This window comes from Amblyomma mixtum, chromosome 3, assembly GCF_055824585.1.
Source record: "Amblyomma mixtum isolate Tamu chromosome 3, ASM5582458v1, whole genome shotgun sequence".
In the NCBI taxonomy this organism is placed as follows: domain Eukaryota; kingdom Metazoa; phylum Arthropoda; class Arachnida; order Ixodida; family Ixodidae; genus Amblyomma; species Amblyomma mixtum.
Window position 1 is genome coordinate 303550134 of NC_143014.1, and position 23533 is coordinate 303573666.

The 23533-nt window shown below is 42.2% G+C and overlaps 1 protein-coding gene across 1 annotated transcript in view; it reads left to right on the top strand.

Moving 5' to 3' along the window:
* The first annotated feature begins 14 nt into the window (after positions 1 to 14).
* Positions 15 to 23533, top strand: part of LOC149355441 (uncharacterized) — a 79751-nt gene continuing 56232 nt past the window's right edge. The window contains exons 1-9 of the mRNA XM_089576113.1: positions 15 to 40; positions 4257 to 4395; positions 9254 to 9333; positions 11199 to 11247; positions 12450 to 12520; positions 14804 to 14942; positions 19810 to 19889; positions 21755 to 21803; positions 23006 to 23076. Coding sequence (XP_089432239.1) covers positions 15 to 40; positions 4257 to 4395; positions 9254 to 9333; positions 11199 to 11247; positions 12450 to 12520; positions 14804 to 14942; positions 19810 to 19889; positions 21755 to 21803; positions 23006 to 23076 — 704 coding nt within the window. The remainder of the gene's footprint in view (positions 41 to 4256; positions 4396 to 9253; positions 9334 to 11198; positions 11248 to 12449; positions 12521 to 14803; positions 14943 to 19809; positions 19890 to 21754; positions 21804 to 23005; positions 23077 to 23533) is intronic.

Here is a 23533-nt window from a genome sequence, read left to right on the forward strand (position 1 = left end):
AGGCGCATGCGTACATGGAAGATGCACAAGGCCTGTCAGAGTGAGTCGATGAAGTTGTTTTGGACGCATAGAAAGAAAGAAGGGAGTTACCGCACTCGGTGTCGAGCTGGAATTTCTGAGTGTAAGGTTCGTATTCACGCCTTGTGGTTTTAGTCCAGCTTAGGATGCAGAAAAACATTCCTTCGCAGTTCGTATGCCAGAACAGTGCAGAGATTTTAGAACCAAGCAAACAGAGACTAGCTACTATAAGAATTTTTGTACTTTAGTATTTCAATGCCTTTCTTTTTGTTTTGTTTTTTTGTCGTTACGGAATAGGAAAAAATTCCTTATATTCTGTTCTCAAAATGCCTGCTTGGCTTGATTCCAGAGAGCACGGGAAAAAGTTCCTCCTGATAGACAAAGTTTAGCTTCCCTCTCCATTTTTAGGTACTCAAAAATTACATGGGAAATTTTTTATGTTGGTTCCTGCTGTGTTTCGTGTAATTAGTGAGCTCGAAAACACTTGGGTTAGAATAACAAGGGCACGAAGTAATCGGCTGCTTTTATTAAAGATGTGCATTAGACGGTGGAAGAATACCATGGCACAACACTCGCAGGACGGTGTCATTTTGTTTCTTCATGCAGTGTTTATGTTGTGTCACATGGGCTGGTGTTTGTGATGTAGTGTATTCTGAGTTTTCCTCTGGCATCTATTTCTATGCAATCGTAAAGAGTCTTAAAAAGAGAATAACTGACATTTGACACACAGAATCCTGTGTGTCAACTGTGACTGCACAGGAAACACCAGCAAACAATTGTTCGGTGAATAGCGAAAGCATACGTTGGCACATCAGGTATGCATGCATAAGTGCAGTAGGTTCCAAAACAGGATTAAACAATGGTGTAATCAGTTGGAAGGATAGCAAACATACGTCAATGCAGAAATGATGTAATTTGATTACAAAGCATTGGCTCCCTGTAGGCACCTCAACTTATTTAACTGACCTTTGAAAGATGGAACCTTTTTATAGAGAACACCATGTTCAAAGCAGACTTCTATCGGCAAGGTTTTCCTTATTTTGAACCATGATATTGAAACAGTGATTGGCCATGCGTGTTTCCATTAACTGGTAAATTGACATTTTTTTAGTGCCATTTTTATTGTTATGGGTAGGAATCACGAGCATGCCTAACCATAACGAGTCATTATTACATATTGCCTTATCATTTGAAATGGAGACAATCAATTAAGAGGATTACATGAAGATAAGTATTTTCTCCCCGAAAAATAAATCGCTGCTCGAGTGCAATAGACCTGAAGAGTGCATTATTCACACCGCTGATTTTTACAGTCGGACAGTTGGGTCCAAATAGGTTTTAAATGTGCAAAGCCATGGTTTGCAATAGTATGCGATATGAGAATGAAAGAGATAGAAGCAAATGATTTTTAATACAGGAAGATGAAAACGCCTTCAGCTTTGAGACCATAGCCTGCTAGTGCCAGCCAGCTTAGGGGCTTAAGTTATCAGCGTGTTGCTTGGAGTCAGAATTGCTGTCTAGTGTAACGGAAAAACATTTAATTGTGTACTTAATTTTGGGTAGGTGTGTCGGAGCTCAAAATATGTGAGTCAGTTTTTTTGGGGGCTGCATAAATGCCCTGATGCAGCATCCTTTAATTATTAGTCAAACTAAGCACCACTTGTGCGCGTAATATGATAATCTTTTGACAGATATCGTAATGGATATCGGCTGGATGTGGCCTCCATTTTCACTACATTTTTTAATGACAGAACTTTGGTGTGAGGTGAAGTAATATTTGTAATTTCAAGTGCGTATGCAGTATGTGTGTTGCATGGTTGAAAATTATTTGAATCTATATTTGAGAACTTCCATCTTTCCATGTTCATATTTCCATCTCCATAGTTCCGTCTGTAATTCATTCGTCACGTGGGTGCCTGGTATCCTTCCTGTGGAGGACACAGGAAGTTCCCAAGGTGAGGTTGCAAGCTGATTTCCAGAGAAGCACCAGAAATGCTCATTCAATTTATTTCATCATGATACTGCACAGGAAACACCAGCACACAACTTTTGGGTCAATAGCGAAAGCATGCATTGGCACATAAGGTATGCATAGTGCAGCAGCTTCCAAAACAGGATTGAGCTATGGTGTAATCAGTTGGAATGATAGAAAATGTACATAAATGCAGGAATCATATAATTTGATGAGAAAGCATTGGCTCCATGTAGGCACCTCAACTTATTTTACTGACCTTTGAAAGATGTAACCTTTATATGGAGAACACCATGTTGAAAGCAGACTTCTATCGGCAAGGTTTTCCTTATTGCAACATTGATACTGAAACAGTGATTGGCCATACGTGTTTCCATTAACTGGTAAATTAAGTTTTTTTTTTTCATTTTTAATGTTATGGGTAGGAATCACAAGGATCCCTAACCATAATGAGTGATTATTACATATTGTTGCCTTACCTTTTGAATTGAAGACAATCAGACTAGTGGATTACGTGAAGAGAAGTATTTCCAATCTGAAAAATAAATCACTGCTCGAAAGCAATAAACCTGATGAGGGCATTATTCACACCGCTAATTTTTACAGTCGAACAGTTGGGTCCAAATAGGTTTTGAATGTGCAAAGCCATGGTTTGCAATGGTATGCGATATGAGAATGAATGAGAAAGAAGCAGATAATTTTTAATTAAGGACTTTGAGACCATAGCCTGCTAGTGCCAGCTGAGGGGCTTAAGTTATCAGCGTGTTGCTTGGAGTCAAAACTGCTGTCTAGTGTAACGCGAAAACATTTAAACTTCAAGATCTCGGAGACTGAAATAGAATGCTTGTGGTAGTATCACCTAAAGGAGCTGTTTCTAAGGTGGAATTAGTAATTAGTTTGCAGCATAAAGTGGTCCTTTCGGTCTTTGCAAATTCTGAAACTCTGTATTGACAGTAGAAAGATACAGGGCTGAGCAAGTGCTGATTATTCACAAGATTCCACTGCAACTTGTCACGTTTGTTGACCATACTTAAAGAAATTTATTGGCCCCCTCTGTTCAGCCAAAGGGTGCAGTGTCTATGTGGCCTTACCAGGCTTTTTGACGCATCAGTAATTTAAACATGCAATATTTAGTCACTATTTTTCTGCACCGAACTCGAAACCTGCCTCAGTGCAAGCTGTGGTGATTGTACTAACTACTGATCAGCGATGTTGCCGGAGGACAACAGGTGTGCAAGCTTGTAAAATATCTGATCTGTAATAATCATCTACTCCTCTCGAGCTTAACCTGCAATCTGCACTCGGAATATAGTAGGCTGCATCTCGAGAACGAAGTAGCAATTGGCCCTCAGCGGAGGCTCTCCAACCAGAGATGTTAGCTTATTGTTTTGACACTGTGGTCAAATACTTTGTGCCTGCTACCCACCTGCAGTGCTATGCTAGTATGTGCTGGGTAGTTGACCGTGATATCATGACAATAGGTCAATGCCATTTGTTGGAAGGGGCCTCCACAGAGGGCTGTTTGCTGCTTAATTCTGCAGTTGAATCTGAAGATTTCGCATAAGTTTTTGTATCATTGTTTTGTTCTTAATGTGTTCGGTGGGCATCGAGGTGTGAGTGGTGAGATGTTTGGGCGTTAGGTGAGCGGCTGGAGCTTGCTGGAGGAGCAGAAAAGAAAATCACTTCACGTCTCACTGCTCAGTGATTCACTGGAGAGGCAAAACAGCAGAGGCTAGGTAGGAAAGAGGTAGAGGCGGGCCTCTGTCCCTGTGCTGTGGAGGGTGGGTATTTGTGTGTTGGGAGAGAGGTTCGGAGGGGTGAAAAGGCGGAGCTGGAGAGACTGTGCAGGGTCACTACGGCTCATGAGCCCACTCCCCACAGTGCGGGAACAAAGGTCCTTCCCTTTCCTGTCTAGTTTCTGCTGCGCTGCCAAAAAGTTGTCCCCAAATATAGTAGTGCATGCTATTTTACTGGTTTTGGCACCTTTGGCTCTAAATGATGCCTGCTAGCCGTTACTACACCATCCTGTCCATCATTGCAGTGCACAACCACTTTGCTCCATGGTAGAACACAGAGAAGGCAGAGCCTGCACAGCATAATAATGCTGTGCAGGCTCTGCCTTCTCTGTGTTCTACCCACAACGTGTTCCCCCACTAGATCAGTCACATCCTGCCATGTCTTATGCCTGCAAACAAAATTGTTACACTAATAAATCATTTGCCATACTATTCATTTCTATGGTATTTCTGTTCTCTTCATTCTGTAGGAGTACATCGCACACCAGGGTGCCCGGAACGCTGTGCCACCCGTCGGGCGAGTACCTGGTGACTGGAGCCGACGACGGCGTCACACGGGTCTTGGACTTGCTCAAGGGAAGGCTGCTCTACACACTCCTCAACCACACGGTGAGTCAACCACACATGGTGGCCGCTTCGTGCCAAAGGAGGGTGCAATACCCTTATAAAAATGGTCTACAGACAGTCTATAGACTTCTTATTGACGCTATTGACTTCCTATAGATACTGCTTTTTCTCTATTCATAGTCTATAGACTCAAATCTACTAAAAGTGTATGGCCATAAATCTATAGACTGTCTATGCCATTTGTACTTTATAGAGAGAAGTCTATAGACACTCAATAGACTAAAACTGTTTTGTAAGGATATGGCCGCGAGTCTTTGTAGTGTTTGTTTGTTCATTCTTCAAAGCTGCCGGAACGTCGACTTATCCCTTTATTTGTGATGCAAGACGCGACCTGATTTATCACGATTGATCGCATCCATGCGGAGCCGATTGTACGTTGTTCTAGAACGTTCTAGTAACTTTGCACGCTTTATTCCGAAAGTTCGCTATCAGCTTTAAAATGAGTGCGGCCGAGAGCGGCGGGCATTCTGTTCGATGACCGCGGAGCACGCCTGTTGCTATGCCGCCGTAGTCTCATTTAGTCCTTTGTGGGTGCAAGTGAGCCTAAACAAAGAGTTTTGTTTAGAAGCCATTTTCACCGACGTCCTGTTCGCCGGACTGCAGTCACCACTACTTGACATCTGGTGGAGGTGAATGTCCTAGCTGTCGCCCTCACTCCCTGGGAGCCGCAACTAGGCACCTAACTCTAACAGTTAAACAGCCGATTGTTAAAAGTTAGTTAACTAGGTTACTACTTGAAACAGTTCACTGGTTTTCAGGTGTCCGCCAACGTTGGTACTACTGCAGTACGCTGAAAAAGCAATATTTTTACCTCAAGGAACCTATTTTCAAGAATTACTTATAATCTCTCCTGAAACGCCTGGCATATTTTATGTTCCTTTTAGTTCATGCCTTCTATATTCAAAAGTATGTCAGTGCACGTTAAAGAACCCCAGGTGGTCGAAATTTCCGGAGCTCTTCACTACGGCGTCCCTATACCCTGAGTTGCTTCGGGACGTTAAACCCCATAAACCAAACCAAACCTAAACCATTCTGCATGTTCCTCGTGTTGACATGGTAAAAAGGAAAAAAAATAACTGGAGGCACTTAAGGAGCATGCAAGTAATGCAAAGGCATTGCAGTTTTATTGTAATTATGTTCCACTTCCATGGATATTATTTCATATTCATTTGTAGTTGGTGCATTGTAAGTACTTGTACAAACTCTTACTGGCTAACATTTCATATTTTCCCACCTTTGACAAATCACGAGTTTATTAATGGCACCACTTTTTAGGACCTCATTTTGGTACCATATTTCTGTTGACCCTAGGTTTCTGCTGAAGTGAGATATCTGATTCTTTTTAATTAAAAACCAGCACTAGCTTTTGCCCTTTCTCGCATCTCTCCTGCACTTTCCTAGAGTTGGGAGCTTGCTTCATTTGCTCATGTTGGGCTCCAACACCACGTGTGCGATGTGCTCAGCTGAGTAGTGTGTCTTGGCATGGATTTGTAATAAGGGTGTTCACAGAAGAGCTTTAGTTCCGTCCTGACATGACTCAAATGTAGCAGACAATATTTATTTCATGCTGTGCTCACTGCCTCGGCCTTCTCCCAAATTTTTCACACGTTTATGTGCTCCTACCATGGCGAGATTGACAACCGGCACTGTGCCCTTGGAGAGAGCAGGAGGATTTAGTAAGGCATATTTTCTTAATTTTGATGCATGGCAGAGAACAAAAACAAATTGAGTTTAGCATCTGCATCATCCTGACTACGCCCACTACAGGGCAAAGGCCTCTCCCGTGTCTCTCCAATTAAGTAGGGTTTCTTCTTTTTCCAGCCGGCCATGTTTACTGTGGCCATGCCTCTCCTAAGGTGCCCATTACACCTGAATGTCCAGTGCAACCTCAGCATCCACCTGGCATTCCCAGGGGGACCGGTAGCAGGGTTTTTACATCTGGGACAGCCCGTGTCGGGTACACTTGCAAGCCTCAATGTAGTAGGACACATCGAAGTGGAGGCTTTCCGTGCATGCTTTGCACGCTCCCTGGGACTTGTGTGACACTTGTGCTGTTGAAACCTGCGCCATTGATTCATGGGCAGGATCCATTAACACTTTCATGCATCCGTGTTTGAGTTACTGAATTGAAAACCAAGAGCTAATATTTAGCCTCGCTTAGGTAAATAATCACTGCCTCGTTGTTTGTTGCAAATAGCTGTGTTGCAATGGGAGTTAAGCTGTTTTCTCTCTCACATCTGCTCGTTCGGTGTAAGTCAGTGACTGTAGGAGCTCAAATTCTGATTCATATTCTCCTCATCTCTGCCACTTTAATCCACTCGGCTTCCAATCTCCTCCCTTTCATCGCAAGAATTTCTCTTTTCCACTTGTGGAACCATAGTCGGAAAAGCAGAATCGTTTCATTAGTTTCGAAGGAAGGGTGGGGAGGCAGACCTTTTCATTAGTGCACTGATCAAGGTGCTTGCATTCTGCATACACATGTAGCCTAGACAGGGTACTGCGCGTCACCTCTTTCAGTGCAGTCTTGTTGCTGGCCGTGCAGCCAAAAGCGTGAGTGATGACATGCACGGACAGTGATGGGTCCCCTCTAGGAAACAGCCAGTTGAGGTGCAAGCTGAGCCTTGGTTTTTGTAGATAACATTGCTCGGATGCTGTCTGGAGAGATGTAGATACACATGATGATGATAATCGTCATTGACAGACAAATTTTGTCTGCTACAGGGCAGGGACTTTCCTTATCAATCTGTAATTAGCTTCACTCAGGGCCAGCTACAGCCACCTTCTCCGTGTAAATTGCCTGATCCCACTGTCGCTGGGCACTAGGATGCCTTACCCTGCCACGCCTGTATTCTTTCACTGCAGTGAACCCTGCTAGCCGGAATGACCTTTGGCCATTTTTTATGCATACCCCTAAGGGAGGTAAAGGAGAGGACTCTGCAGAAGAGTCAGGCAACGCGATTCTTCCTTTCGCACTCTGAGCTGTTTTTGTTTGCCAATAACAAAAAAAAATTAATCAAAAGGGGCACTATTCTAGATGTTCACGAAAGTCATTCCACTTTATTCGCTGTGGATAGTCTGCACAAGATACTAGCACACTCAGAAGCATCACTAAGTTGCTTGCAGGTTTCTGCTCCTTCAAGAGAATTGGTACCGGGCTCTCCTTGACTTGCTGTGCCATAAAACTACTTTTTTGTATTTTTGTATATTTAAAATTTTTGTATATTTCTGCAACCTTCTGTGAAATGCATTTAGGTTGGCTTTTGGCTGTCACTTTGGAGTCATTTCCAAATACGTACCTGGATTACTCTTAACTTTAAAGCTCAATGTTCAAAAAAACTGGTTCTGCCTACTCATATTCTTGTAACTTTTTTGCAGTTTCTTGTAATATTTTGGAAGCTGTGATTTCCAAGCAGTATAATGTTACTGCGAGTTCAGGACGGCCCTGGTCCGTTTCTCGAATATTCTCAATAGCCTCTCCACTCCCATTTGCCCACCTCCTGGAGCCTGAGCAGAGGCAACCGGCATCCATCGTGACGGCTGACACTGCATGTAGTGTTCATGCTCCCAATGCATCAAAGCGTCCAACGGGCCTGTGCCCAAATTGAAAAAATTTAAGAGCGACAAGGGCACCGGTAGAAGACTGGTTCTGTGCAAGGTTGCCTGATGCCAAGACTTTGTCCGCATGGCAAGCACAGCTCTTTTGAAGCTCCTGGATAACTGACAATGTGCAAGTCGTGGCTGTGGCTCAAGTTCACCTTTTCCACTGAACTTGTCACCGTGCGTTCGCCTATTCAATGGTTTAGCAACACTGTTTTACTGTTTTCATGTATTTAGATAAGGTCGCCTGAGTCGTAGGTTCCACTTACAGAAAAGAGGGCTTCTGTTCAGTCTATTAAGAATTTTCATGAATTCGTAGAGAAAGGGAGCTGAAGAAGGCGTCTGCTGCACAGCTTTACTGGCAAAAAATTACGACAAATAGTGCTCACCTAAATTTTATCTTTGTAAGATTTCCCAACAAATAAAATAAGACCTCTCTTATGGTAATTTTCTTGCCGGCATTTTCAGTGCTGGTGGTTAAGTTGCTTTGGCACTCAGAGCTGTTTTGTTTGGCCAATAAAAAAAAACTAATTAAGAGGCGCTATTCCAGATGCTGGCGAAAGTCATTCCACTTTATTCGCTGTACATAGTCTCCACAAAATACTATCACACTCAGCAGCATCACTAAGCCGCTTACAGTTTTCTGCTCCATCAAGAGAATTTGTACTGGACTGTCCTTTACTTGCTGTGGCATAAAACTACTTTCAATCCACTATTTGTACCCCCCTCTGCATTCTATCTCCACTGTTGCTGCGTTAATCGACCTTTAACTCAGCGCAGTGTCAGGACCGGGAAGAGTAACCTGCTGGCACCTGGGTAGAGCGGAAGGCGTGCTTCTGACACAGGGAGCTCCTAGTGGGGATGACATAGACTTTGGACATTGGTCAGAGAACCAAGATCAGAAATGCACCTTACATCGTCCTGATGTGCGTGCTAGTGAAAGCGTTGAATACGTGCTAGTGAAATTGTCAAATGATGGGTTTGGCGATGAGAGGGTGTGTTTAATTTTGTAAAATTCTAACGTTTGTTATTCCAGAACTTGAAACTCATTTTAATGATAGGCCTCACATACACTGAATTTCCCAGTCTGCAAGCTTAAGAAGTCACAGGCCTAAATTCACACCCTATTTTGGCATCATTATGAGAGACGTTCGATGTGTGTGTGTTGCAGGGTAGATTTACAGCTATGGGATATATGTGCTGCTTCAAGAGGATTCTTTGTCGTGTGTGCTAATTTTTGCAGGTCTCATGTAGAATTCCTGCGTCGCGTACAGAGGAAGGTCAGGCACATGCGTACATGGAGGATGCACAAGGCCTGTCAGAGTGAGTCGATGAAGTTGTTTTGGATGCATAGAAAGAAAGAAGGGAGTTACCGCACTCGGTGTCGAGCTGGAATTTCTGAGTGTAAGGTTCGTATTCACGCCTTGTGGTTTTAGTCCAGCTTAGGATGCAGAGCAACATTCCTTCGCAGTTCGTATGCCAGAACGGTGCAGAGATTTTAGAACCAAGCAAACAGAGACTAGCTACTATAAGAATTTTTGTACTTTAGTATTTCAATGCCTTTCTTTTTGTTTTGTTTTTTTTGTCGTATCGGAATAGGAAAAAATTCCTTATATTCTGTTCTCAAAATGCCTGCTTGGCTTGATTTCAGAAAGCACGGGAAAAAGTTCCTCCTGATAGACAAAGTTTAGCTTCCCTCTCCATTTTTAGGTACTCAAAAATTACATGGGAAATTTTTTTTGTTGGTTCCTGCTGTGTTTCGTGTAATTAGTGAGCTCGAAAACACTTGGGTTAGAATAACAAGGGCACGAAGTAATCGGCTGCTTTTATTAAAGATGTGCATTAGACGGTGGAAGAATACCATGGCACAACACTCGCAGGACGGTGTCATTTTGTTTCTTCATGCTGTGTTTATGTTGTGTCACATGGGCTGGTGTTTGTGATGTAGTGTATTCTGAGTTTTCCTCTGGCATCTATTTCTATGCAATCGTGAAGAGTCTTAAAGAGAGAATAACTGACATTTGACACACAGGATTCTGTGTGTCAACTGTGACTGCACAGGAAACACCAGCAAACAATTGTTCGGTCAATAGCGAAAGCATACGTTGGCACATCAGGTATGCATGCATAAGTGCAGTAGGTTCCAAAACAGGATTAAACAATGGTGTAATCAGTTGGAAGGATAGAAAACATACGTCAATGCAGAAATGATATAATTTGATTACAAAGCATTGGCTCCCTGTAGGCACCTCAGCTTATTTAACTGACCTTTGAAAGATGGAACCTTTTTATAGAGAACACCATGTTCAAAGCAGACTTCTATCGGCAAGGTGTTCCTTATTTTGAACCGTGATATTGAAACAGTGATTGGCCATGCGTGTTTCCATTAACTGGTAAATTAACATTTTTTTTAGTGTCATTTTTATTGTTATGGGTAGGAATCACGAGCATGCCTAACCATAACGAGTCATTATTACATATTGCCTTACCATTTGAAATGGAGACAATCAATTATGAGGATTACATGAAGATAAGTATTTTCTCCCCGAAAAATAAATCGCTGCTCGAGTGCAATAGACCTGAAGAGTGCATTATTCACACCGCTGATTTTTACAGTCGGACAGTTGGGTCCAAATAGGTTTTAAATGTGCAAAGCCATGGTTTGCAATAGTATGCGATATGAGACTGAAAGAGATAGAAGCAAATGATTTTTAATACAGGAAGATGAAAACGCCTTCAGCTTTGAGACCATAGCCTGCTAGTGCCAGCCAGCTTAGGGGCTTAAGTTATCAGCGTGTTGCTTGGAGTCAGAATTGCTGTCTAGTGTAACGCAAAAACATTTAATTGTGTACTTAATTTTGGGTAGGTGTGTTCGGAGCTCAAAATATGTGAGTCAGTTTTTTTGGGGGCTGCATAAATGCCCTTATACAGCATCCTTTAATTATTAGTCAAACTAAGCACCACTTGTGTGCATAATATGATAATCTTTTGACAGATATCGTAATGGATATCGGCTGGATGTGGCCTCCATTTTCACTACATTTTTTAATGACAGAACTTTGGTGTGAGGTGAAGTAATATTTGTAATTTCAAGTGCGTATGCAGTATGTGTGTTGCATGGTTGAAAATTATTTGAATCTATATTTGAGAACTTCCATCTTTCCATATTCATATTTCCATCTCCATAGTTCCGTCTGGAATGCATTCGTCACGTGGGTGCCTGGTGAAGTTCCCAAGGTGAGTTTGCAAGCTCATTTCCAGAGAAGCACCAGAAATGCTCATTCAATTTATTTTATCATGATACTGCACAGGAAACACCAGCACACAACTTTTGGGTCAATAGCGAAAGCATGCATTGGCACATAAGGTATGCAAGCATAACTGCAGCAGCTTCCAAAACAGGATTGAACTATGGTGTAGTCAGTTGGAATGATAGAAAATGTACATAAATGCAGGAATCATATAATTTGATGAGAAATCATTGGCTCCATGTAGGCACCTCAACTTATTAACTGACCTTTGAAAGATGTAACCTTTTTATGGAGAACACCATGTTGAAAGCAGACTTCTATCGGCAAGGTTTTCCTTATTTCAACATTGATACTGAAAACAGTGATTGGCCATACGTGTTTCCATTAACTGGTAAATTAAGTGTTTTTTTTTTTCATTTTTAATGTTATGGGTAGGAATCACAAGGATGCCTAACCATAATGAGTGATTATTACATATTGTTGCCTTACCGTTTGAAATGGAGACAATCAGATTAGAGGATTACGTGAAGAGAAGTATTTCCAATCTGAAAAATAAATCACTACTCGAGTGCAATAAACCTGATGAGGGCATTATTCACACCGCTAATTTTTACAGTCGAACAGTTGGGTCCAAATAGGTTTTAAATGTGCAAAGCCATGGTTTGCAGTAGTATGCGATATGAGAATGAAAGAGATAGAAGCAAATGATTTTTAATACAGGAAGATGAAAACGCCTTCAGCTGTGAGACCATAGCCTGCTAGTTCCAGCCAGCTTAGGGGCTTAAGTTATCAGTGTGTTGCTTGGAGTCAGAATTGCTGTCTAGTGTAACGCAAAAACATTTAATTGTGTACTTAATTTTGGGTAGGTGTGTTCGGAGCTCAAAATATGTGAGTCAGTTTTTTTTTGGGCTGCATAAATGCCCTGATACAGCATCCTTTAATTATTATTCAAACTAAGCACCACTTGTGTGCATAATATGATAATCTTTTGACAGATATCATAATGGATATTGGCTGGATGTGGCCTCCATTTTCACTACATTTCTTAATGACAGAACTTTGGTGTGAGGTGAAGTAATATTAGTAATTTCAAGTGCGTATGCAGTATGTGTGTTGCATGGTTGAAAATTATTTGAATCTATATTTGAGAACTTCCATCTTTCCATGTTCATATTTCCATCTCCATAGTTCCGTCTGGAATGCATTCGTCACGTGGGTGCCTGGTGGCCTTCCTGTGGAGGACACAGGAAGTTCACAAGGTGAGGTTGCAAGCTCATTTCCAGAGAAGCACCAGAAATGCTCATTCAATTTATTTCATCATGATACTGCACAGGAAACACCAGCAAACAACTTTTGGGTCAATAGCGAAAGCATGCATTGGCACATAAGGTATGCATAGTGCAGCAGCTTCCAAAACAGGATTGAGCTATGGTGTAATCAATTGGAATGATAGAAAATGTACGTAAATGCAGGAATCATATAATTTGATGAGAAAGCATTGGCTCCATGTAGGCACCTCAACTTATTTTACTGACCTTTGAAAGATGGAACCTTTTTATGGAGAACACCATGTTGAAAGCAGACTTCTATCGGCAAGGTTTTCCTTATTTCAACATTGATACTGAAACAATGATTGGCCATACGTGTTTCCATTAACTGGTAAATGAAGTTTTTTTTTCATTTTTAATGTTATGGGTAGGAATCACAAGGATGCCTAACCATAATGAGTGATTATTACATATTGTTGCCTTACCTTTTGAAATGTTGACAATCAGAGTAGAGGATTACGTGAAGAGAAGTATTTCCAATCTGAAAAATAAATCACTGCTCGAAAGCAATAAACCTGATGAGGGCATTATTCACACCGCTAATTTTTACAGTCGAACAGTTGGGTCCAAATAGGTTTTGAATGTGCAAAGCCATGGTTTGCAATGGTATGCGATATGAGAATGAATGAGAAAGAAGCAAATAATTTTTAATTAAGGACTTTGAGACCATAGCCTGCTAGTGCCAGCTGAGGGGCTTAAGTTATCAGCGTGTTGCTTGGAGTCAAAACTGCTGTCTAGTGTAACGCGAAAACATTTAAACTTCAAGATCTCGGAGACTGAAATAGAATGCTTGTGGTAGTATCACCTAAAGGAGCTGTTTCTAAGGTGGAATTAGTAATTAGTTTGCAGCATAAAGTGGTCCTTTCGGTCTTTGCAAATTCTGAAACTCTGTATTGACAGTAGAAAGATACAGGGCTGAGCAAGTGCTGATTATTCACAAGATTCCACTGCAACTTGTCACGTTTGTTGACCATACTTAAAGAAATTTATTGGCCCCCTCTGTTCAGCCAAAGGGTGCAGTGTCTATGTGGCCTTACCAGGCTTTTTGACGCATCAGTAATTTAAACATGCAATATTTAGTCACTATTTTTCTGCACCGAACTAGAAACCTGCCTCAGTGCAAGCTGTGGTGATTGTACTAACTACTGATCAGCGATGTTGCCGGAGGACAACAGGTGTGCAAGCTTGTAAAATATCTGATCTGTAATAATCATCTACTCCTCTCGAGCTTAACCTGCAATCTGCACTCGGAATATAGTAGGCTGCATCTCGAGAACGAAGTAGCAATTGGCCCTCAGCGGAGGCTCTCCAACCAGAGATGTTAGCTTATTGTTTTGACACTGTGGTCAAATACTTTGTGCCTGCTACCCACCTGCAGTGCTATGCTAGTATGTGCTGGGTAGTTGACCGTGATATCATGACAATAGGTCAATGCCATTTGTTGGAAGGGGCCTCCACAGAGGGCCGTTTGCTGCTTAATTCTGCAGTTGAATCTGAAGATTTCGCATAAGTTTTTGTATCATTGTTTTGTTCTTAATGTGTTCGGTGGGCATCGAGGTGTGAGTGGTGAGATGTTTGGGCGTTAGGTGAGCGGCTGGAGCTTGCTGGAGGAGCAGAAAAGAAAATCACTTCACGTCTCACTGCTCAGTGATTCACTGGAGAGGCAAAACAGCAGAGGCTAGGTAGGAAAGAGGTAGAGGCGGGCCTCTGTCCCTGTGCTGTGGAGGGTGGGTATTTGTGTGTTGGGAGAGAGGTTCGGAGGGGTGAAAAGGGGGAGCTGGAGAGACTGTGCAGGGTCACTACGGCTCAGGAGCCCACCCCCCACAGCGCGGGAACAAAGGTCCTTCCCTTTCCTGTCTAGTTTCTCTGCTGCGCTGCCAAAAAGTTGTCCCCAAGTATAGTAGTGCATGCTATTTTACTGGTTTTGGCACCTTTGGCTCTGAATGATGCCTGCTAGCCGTTACTACACCATCCTGTCCATCATTGCAGTGCACAACCACTTTGCTCCATGGTAGAACACAGAGAAGGCAGAGCCTGCACAGCATAATAATGCTGTGCAGGCTCTGCCTTCTCTGTGTTCTACCCACAACGTGTTCCCCCACTAGATCAGTCACATCCTGCCATGTCTTATGCCTGCAAACAAAATTGTTGCACTAATAAATCATTTGCCATACTATTCATTTCTATGGTATTTCTGTTCTCTTCATTCTGCAGGAGTACATCGCACACCAGGGTGCCCGGAACGCTGTGCCACCCGTCGGGCGAGTACCTGGTGACTGGAGCCGACGACGGCGTCACACGGGTCTTGGACTTGCTCAAGGGAAGGCTGCTCTACACACTCCTCAACCACACGGTGAGTCAACCACACATGGTGGCCGCTTCGTGCCAAAGGAGGGTGCAATACCCTTATAAAAATGGTCTACAGACAGTCTATAGACTTCTTATTGACGCTATTGACTTCCTATAGATACTGCTTTTTCTCTATTCATAGTCTATAGACTCAAATCTACTAAAAGTGTATGGCCATAAATCTATAGACTGTCTGTGGCATTTGTACTTTATAGAGAGAAGTCTATAGACACTAAATAGACTCTAAAACTGTTTTGTAAGGATATGGCCGCGAGTCTTTGTAGTGTTTGTTTGTTCATTCTTCAAAGCTGCCGGAACGTCTACTTATCCCTTTATTTGTGATGCAAGACGCGACCTGATTTATCACGATTGATCGCATCCACGCGGAGCCGATTGTACGTTGTTCTAGAACGTTCTAGTAACTTTGCACGCTTTATTCCGAAAGTTCGCTATCAGCTTTAAAATGAGTGCGGCCGAGAGCGGCGGGCATTCTGTTCGATGACCGCGGAGCACGCCTGTTGCTATGCCGCCGCAGTCTCATTTAGTCCTTTGTGGGTGCAAGTGAGCCTAAACAAAGAGTTTTGTTTAGAAGCCATTTTCACCGACGTCCTGTTCGCCGGACTGCAGTCACCACTACTTGACATCTGGTGGAGGTGCTAACGAATGTCCTAGCTGTCGCCCTCACTCCCTGGGAGCCGCAACTAGGCACCTAACTCTAACAGTTAAACAGCCGATTGTTAAAAGTTAGTTAACTAGGTTACTACTTGAAACAGTTCACTGGTTTTCAGGTGTCCGCCAACGTTGGTACTACTGCAGTACGCTGAAAAAGCAATATTTTTACCTCAAGGAACCTATTTTCAAGAATTACTTATAATCTCTCCTGAAACGCCTGGCATATTTTATGTTCCTTTTAGTTCATGCCTTCTATATTCAAAAGTATGTCAGTGCACGTTAAAGAACCCCAGGTGGTCGAAATTTCCGGAGCCCTTCACTACGGCGTCCCTATACCCTGAGTTGCTTCGGGACGTTAAACCCCATAAACCAAACCAAACCTAAACCATTCTGCATGTTCCTCGTGTTGAGATGGTAAAAAGGAAAAAAAATAACTGGAGGCACTTAAGGAGCATGCAAGTAATGCAAAGGCATTGCAGTTTTATTGTAATTATGTTCCACTTCCATGGATATTATTTCATATTCATTTGTAGTTGGTGCATTGTAAGTACTTGTACAAACTCTTACTGGTTAACATTTCATATTTTCCCACCTTTGACAAATCACGAGTTTATTAATGGCACCACTTTTTAGGACCTCATTTTGGTACCATATTTCTGTTGACCCTAGGTTTCTGCTGAAGTGAGATATCTGATTCTTTTTTATTAAAAACCAGCACTAGCTTTTGCCCTTTCTCGCATCTCTCCTGCACTTTGCTAGAGTTGGGAGCTTGTTTCATTTGCTCATGTTGGGCTCCAACACCACGTGTGCGATGTGCTCAGCTGAGTAGTGTGTCTTGGCATGGATTTGTAATAAGGGTGTTCACAGAAGAGCTTTAGTTCCGTCCTGACATGACTCCAATGTAGCAGACAATATTTATTTCATCTTGTCTTCACTGCCTCGGCCTTCTCCCAAATTGTTCACACGTTTATGTGCTCCTACCATGGCGAGATTGACAACCGGCACTGTGCCCTTGGAGAGAGCAGGAGGATTTAGTAAGGCATATTTTCTTAATTTTGATGCATGGCAGAGAACAAAAACAAATTGAGTTTAGCATCTGCATCATCCTGACTACGCCCACTACAGGGCAAAGGCCTCTCCCGTGTCTCTCCAATTAAGTAGGGTTTCTTCTTTTTCCAGCCGGCCATGTTTACTGTGGCCATGCCTCTCCTAAGGTGCCCATTACACCTGAATGTCCAGTGCAACCTCAGCATCCACCTGGCATTCCCAGGGGGACCGGTAGCAGGGTTTTTACATCTGGGACAGCCCGTGTCGGGTACACTTGCAAGCCTCAATGTAGTAGGACACATCGAAGTGGAGGCTTTCCGTGCATGCTTTGCACGCTCCCTGGGACTTGTGTGACACTTGTGCTGTTGAAATCTGCGCCATTGATTCATGGGCAGGATCCATTAACACTTTCATGCATCCGTGTTTGAGTTACTGAATTGAAAACCAAGAGCTAATATTTAGCCTCGCTTAGGTAAATAATCACTGCCTCGTTGTTTGTTGCAAATAGCTGTGTTGCAATGGGAGTTAAGCTGTTTTCTCTCTCACATCTGCTCGTTCGGTGCAAGTCAGTGACTGTAGGAGCTCAAATTCTGATTCATATTCTCCTCATCTCTGCCACTTTAATCCACTCGGCTTCCAATCTCCTCCCTTTCATCGCAAGAATTTCTCTTTTCCACTTGTGGAACCATAGTCGGAAAAGCAGAATCGTTTCATTAGTTTTGAAGGAAGGGTGGGGAGGCAGACCTTTTCATTAGTGCACTGATCAAGGTGCTTGCATTCTGCATACACATGTAGCCTAGACAGGGTACTGCGCGTCACCTCTTTCAGTGCAGTCTTGTTGCTGGCCGTGCAGCCAAAAGCGTGAGTGATGACATCCACGGACAGTGATGGGTCCCCTCTAGGAAACAGCCAGTTGAGGGGCAAGCTTAGCCTTGGTTTTTGTAGATAACATTGCTCGGATGCTGTCTGGAGAGATGTAGATACACATGATGATGATGATAATCGTCATTGACATACAAATTTTGTCTGCTACAGGGCAGGGACTTTCCTTATCAATCTGTAATTAGCTTCACTCAGGGCCAGCTACAGCCACCTTCTCCGTGTAAATTGCCTGATCCCACTGTCGCTGGGCACTAGGATGCCTTACCCTGCCACGCCTGTATTCTTTCACTGCAGTGAACCCTGCTAGCCGGAATGACCTTTGGCCATTTTTTATGCATACCCCAAAGGGAGGTAAAGGAGAGGACTCTGCAGAAGAGTCAGGCAACGCGATTCTACCTTTCGCACTCTGAGCTGTTTTTGTTTGCCAATAACAAAAAAAATTAATCAAAAGAGGCACTATTCTAGATGTTCACGAAAGTCATTCCACTTTATTCGCTGTGCATAGTCTGCACAAAATACTAGCACACTGAGCAGCATCACTAAGTTGCTTGCAGGTTTCTGCTCCTTCAAGAGAATTGGTACCGGGCTCTCCTTGACTTGCTGTGGCATAAAACTACATTTTTGTATTTTTGTATATTTAAAATTTTTGTATATTTCTGCAACCTTCTGTGCAATGCATTTAGGTTGGCTTTTGGCTGTCACTTTGGAGTCATTTCCAAATACGTACCTGGATTACTCTAACTTTAAAGCTCAATGTTCAAAAAAACTGGTTGTGCCTACTCATATTCTTGTAACTTTTTTGCAGTTTCTTGTAATATTTTGGAAGCTGTGATTTCCAAGCAGTATAATGTTACTGCGAGTTCAGGGCGGCCCTGGTCCGTTTCTCGAATATTCTCAATAGCCTCTCCACTCCCATTTGCCCACCTGCTGGAGCCTGAGCAGAGGCAACCGGCATCCATCGTGACGGCTGACACTGCATGTAGTGTTCATGCTCCCAATGCATCAAAGCGTCCAATGGGCCTGTGCCCAAATTGAAAAAATTTAAGAGCGACAAGGGCACCGGTAGAAGACTGGTTCTGTGAAAGGTTGCCTGATGCCGAGACTTTGTCCGCATGGAAAGCACAGCTCTTTTGAAGCTCCTGGATAACTGACAATGTGCAAGTCGTGGCTGTGGCTCAAGTTCACCTTTTCCACTGAACTTGTCACCGTGCGTTCGCCTATTCAATGGTTTAGCAACACTGTTTTACTGTTTTCATGTATTTAGATAAGGTCGCCTGAGTCGTAGGTTCCACTTACAGAAAAGAGGGCTTCTGTTCAGTCTATTAAGAATTTTCATGAATTCGTAGAGAAAGGGAGCTGAAGAAGGCGTCTGCTGCACAGCTTTACTGGCAAAAAATTACGACAAATAGTGCTCACCTAAATTTTATCTTTGTAAGATTTCCCAACAAATAAAATAAGACCTCTCTTATGGTAATTTTCTTGCCGGCATTTTCAGTGCTGGTGGTTAAGTTGCTTTGGCACTCAGAGCTGTTTTGTTTGGCCAATAAAAAAAAACTAATTAAGAGGCGCTATTCCAGATGCTGGCGAAAGTCATTCCACTTTATTCGCTGTACATAGTCTCCACAAAATACTATCACACTCAGCAGCATCACTAAGCCGCTTACAGTTTTCTGCTCCATCAAGAGAATTTGTACTGGACTGTCCTTTACTTGCTGTGGCATAAAACTACTTTCAATCCACTATTTGTACCCCCCTCTGCATTCTATCTCCACTGTTGCTGCGTTAATCGACCTTTAACTCAGCGCAGTGTCAGGACCGGGAAGAGTAACCTGCTGGCACCTGGGTAGAGCGGAAGGCGTGCTTCTGACACAGGGAGCTCCTAGTGGGGATGACATAGACTTTGGACATTGGTCAGAGAACCAAGATCAGAAATGCACCTTACATCGTCCTGATGTGCGTGCTAGTGAAAGCGTTGAATACGTGCTAGTGAAATTGTCAAATGATGGGTTTGGCGATGAGAGGGTGTGTTTAATTTTGTAAAATTCTAACGTTTGTTATTCCAGAACTTGAAACTCATTTTAATGATAGGCCTCACATACACTGAATTTCCCAGTCTGCAAGCTTAAGAAGTCACAGGCCTAAATTCACACCCTATTTTGGCATCATTATGAGAGACGTTCGATGTGTGTGTGTTGCAGGGTAGATTTACAGCTATGGGATATATGTGCTGCTTCAAGAGGATTCTTTGTCGTGTGTGCTAATTTTTGCAGGTCTCATGTAGAATTCCTGCGTCGCGTACAGAGGAAGGTCAGGCACATGCGTACATGGAGGATGCACAAGGCCTGTCAGAGTGAGTCGATGAAGTTGTTTTGGATGCATAGAAAGAAAGAAGGGAGTTACCGCACTCGGTGTCGAGCTGGAATTTCTGAGTGTAAGGTTCGTATTCACGCCTTGTGGTTTTAGTCCAGCTTAGGATGCAGAGCAACATTCCTTCGCAGTTCGTATGCCAGAACGGTGCAGAGATTTTAGAACCAAGCAAACAGAGACTAGCTACTATAAGAATTTTTGTACTTTAGTATTTCAATGCCTTTCTTTTTGTTTTGTTTTTTTTGTCGTATCGGAATAGGAAAAAATTCCTTATATTCTGTTCTCAAAATGCCTGCTTGGCTTGATTTCAGAAAGCACGGGAAAAAGTTCCTCCTGATAGACAAAGTTTAGCTTCCCTCTCCATTTTTAGGTACTCAAAAATTACATGGGAAATTTTTTTTGTTGGTTCCTGCTGTGTTTCGTGTAATTAGTGAGCTCGAAAACACTTGGGTTAGAATAACAAGGGCACGAAGTAATCGGCTGCTTTTATTAAAGATGTGCATTAGACGGTGGAAGAATACCATGGCACAACACTCGCAGGACGGTGTCATTTTGTTTCTTCATGCTGTGTTTATGTTGTGTCACATGGGCTGGTGTTTGTGATGTAGTGTATTCTGAGTTTTCCTCTGGCATCTATTTCTATGCAATCGTGAAGAGTCTTAAAGAGAGAATAACTGACATTTGACACACAGGATTCTGTGTGTCAACTGTGACTGCACAGGAAACACCAGCAAACAATTGTTCGGTCAATAGCGAAAGCATACGTTGGCACATCAGGTATGCATGCATAAGTGCAGTAGGTTCCAAAACAGGATTAAACAATGGTGTAATCAGTTGGAAGGATAGAAAACATACGTCAATGCAGAAATGATATAATTTGATTACAAAGCATTGGCTCCCTGTAGGCACCTCAGCTTATTTAACTGACCTTTGAAAGATGGAACCTTTTTATAGAGAACACCATGTTCAAAGCAGACTTCTATCGGCAAGGTGTTCCTTATTTTGAACCGTGATATTGAAACAGTGATTGGCCATGCGTGTTTCCATTAACTGGTAAATTAACATTTTTTTTAGTGTCATTTTTATTGTTATGGGTAGGAATCACGAGCATGCCTAACCATAACGAGTCATTATTACATATTGCCTTACCATTTGAAATGGAGACAATCAATTATGAGGATTACATGAAGGTAAGTATTTTCTCCCCGAAAAATAAATCGCTGCTCGAGTGCAATAGACCTGAAGAGTGCATTATTCACACCGCTGATTTTTACAGTCGGACAGTTGGGTCCAAATAGGTTTTAAATGTGCAAAGCCATGGTTTGCAATAGTATGCGATATGAGACTGAAAGAGATAGAAGCAAATGATTTTTAATACAGGAAGATGAAAACGCCTTCAGCTTTGAGACCATAGCCTGCTAGTGCCAGCCAGCTTAGGGGCTTAAGTTATCAGCGTGTTGCTTGGAGTCAGAATTGCTGTCTAGTGTAACGCAAAAACATTTAATTGTGTACTTAATTTTGGGTAGGTGTGTTCGGAGCTCAAAATATGTGAGTCAGTTTTTTTGGGGGCTGCATAAATGCCCTTATACAGCATCCTTTAATTATTAGTCAAACTAAGCACCACTTGTGTGCATAATATGATAATCTTTTGACAGATATCGTAATGGATATCGGCTGGATGTGGCCTCCATTTTCACTACATTTTTTAATGACAGAACTTTGGTGTGAGGTGAAGTAATATTTGTAATTTCAAGTGCGTATGCAGTATGTGTGTTGCATGGTTGAAAATTATTTGAATCTATATTTGAGAACTTCCATCTTTCCATATTCATATTTCCATCTCCATAGTTCCGTCTGGAATGCATTCGTCACGTGGGTGCCTGGTGAAGTTCCCAAGGTGAGTTTGCAAGCTCATTTCCAGAGAAGCACCAGAAATGCTCATTCAATTTATTTTATCATGATACTGCACAGGAAACACCAGCACACAACTTTTGGGTCAATAGCGAAAGCATGCATTGGCACATAAGGTATGCAAGCATAACTGCAGCAGCTTCCAAAACAGGATTGAACTATGGTGTAGTCAGTTGGAATGATAGAAAATGTACATAAATGCAGGAATCATATAATTTGATGAGAAATCATTGGCTCCATGTAGGCACCTCAACTTATTAACTGACCTTTGAAAGATGTAACCTTTTTATGGAGAACACCATGTTGAAAGCAGACTTCTATCGGCAAGGTTTTCCTTATTTCAACATTGATACTGAAAACAGTGATTGGCCATACGTGTTTCCATTAACTGGTAAATTAAGTGTTTTTTTTTTTCATTTTTAATGTTATGGGTAGGAATCACAAGGATGCCTAACCATAATGAGTGATTATTACATATTGTTGCCTTACCGTTTGAAATGGAGACAATCAGATTAGAGGATTACGTGAAGAGAAGTATTTCCAATCTGAAAAATAAATCACTACTCGAGTGCAATAAACCTGATGAGGGCATTATTCACACCGCTAATTTTTACAGTCGAACAGTTGGGTCCAAATAGGTTTTAAATGTGCAAAGCCATGGTTTGCAGTAGTATGCGATATGAGAATGAAAGAGATAGAAGCAAATGATTTTTAATACAGGAAGATGAAAACGCCTTCAGCTGTGAGACCATAGCCTGCTAGTTCCAGCCAGCTTAGGGGCTTAAGTTATCAGTGTGTTGCTTGGAGTCAGAATTGCTGTCTAGTGTAACGCAAAAACATTTAATTGTGTACTTAATTTTGGGTAGGTGTGTTCGGAGCTCAAAATATGTGAGTCAGTTTTTTTTTGGGCTGCATAAATGCCCTGATACAGCATCCTTTAATTATTATTCAAACTAAGCACCACTTGTGTGCATAATATGATAATCTTTTGACAGATATCATAATGGATATTGGCTGGATGTGGCCTCCATTTTCACTACATTGCTTAATGACAGAACTTTGGTGTGAGGTGAAGTAATATTAGTAATTTCAAGTGCGTATGCAGTATGTGTGTTGCATGGTTGAAAATTATTTGAATCTATATTTGAGAACTTCCATCTTTCCATGTTCATATTTCCATCTCCATAGTTCCGTCTGGAATGCATTCGTCACGTGGGTGCCTGGTGGCCTTCCTGTGGAGGACACAGGAAGTTCACAAGGTGAGGTTGCAAGCTCATTTCCAGAGAAGCACCAGAAATGCTCATTCAATTTATTTCATCATGATACTGCACAGGAAACACCAGCAAACAACTTTTGGGTCAATAGCGAAAGCATGCATTGGCACATAAGGTATGCATAGTGCAGCAGCTTCCAAAACAGGATTGAGCTATGGTGTAATCAATTGGAATGATAGAAAATGTACGTAAATGCAGGAATCATATAATTTGATGAGAAAGCATTGGCTCCATGTAGGCACCTCAACTTATTTTACTGACCTTTGAAAGATGGAACCTTTTTATGGAGAACACCATGTTGAAAGCAGACTTCTATCGGCAAGGTTTTCCTTATTTCAACATTGATACTGAAACAGTGATTGGTCATACGGGTTTCCATTAACTGGTAAATTAAGTTTTTTTTTTCATTTTTAATTTTATGGGTAGGAATCACAAGGATGCC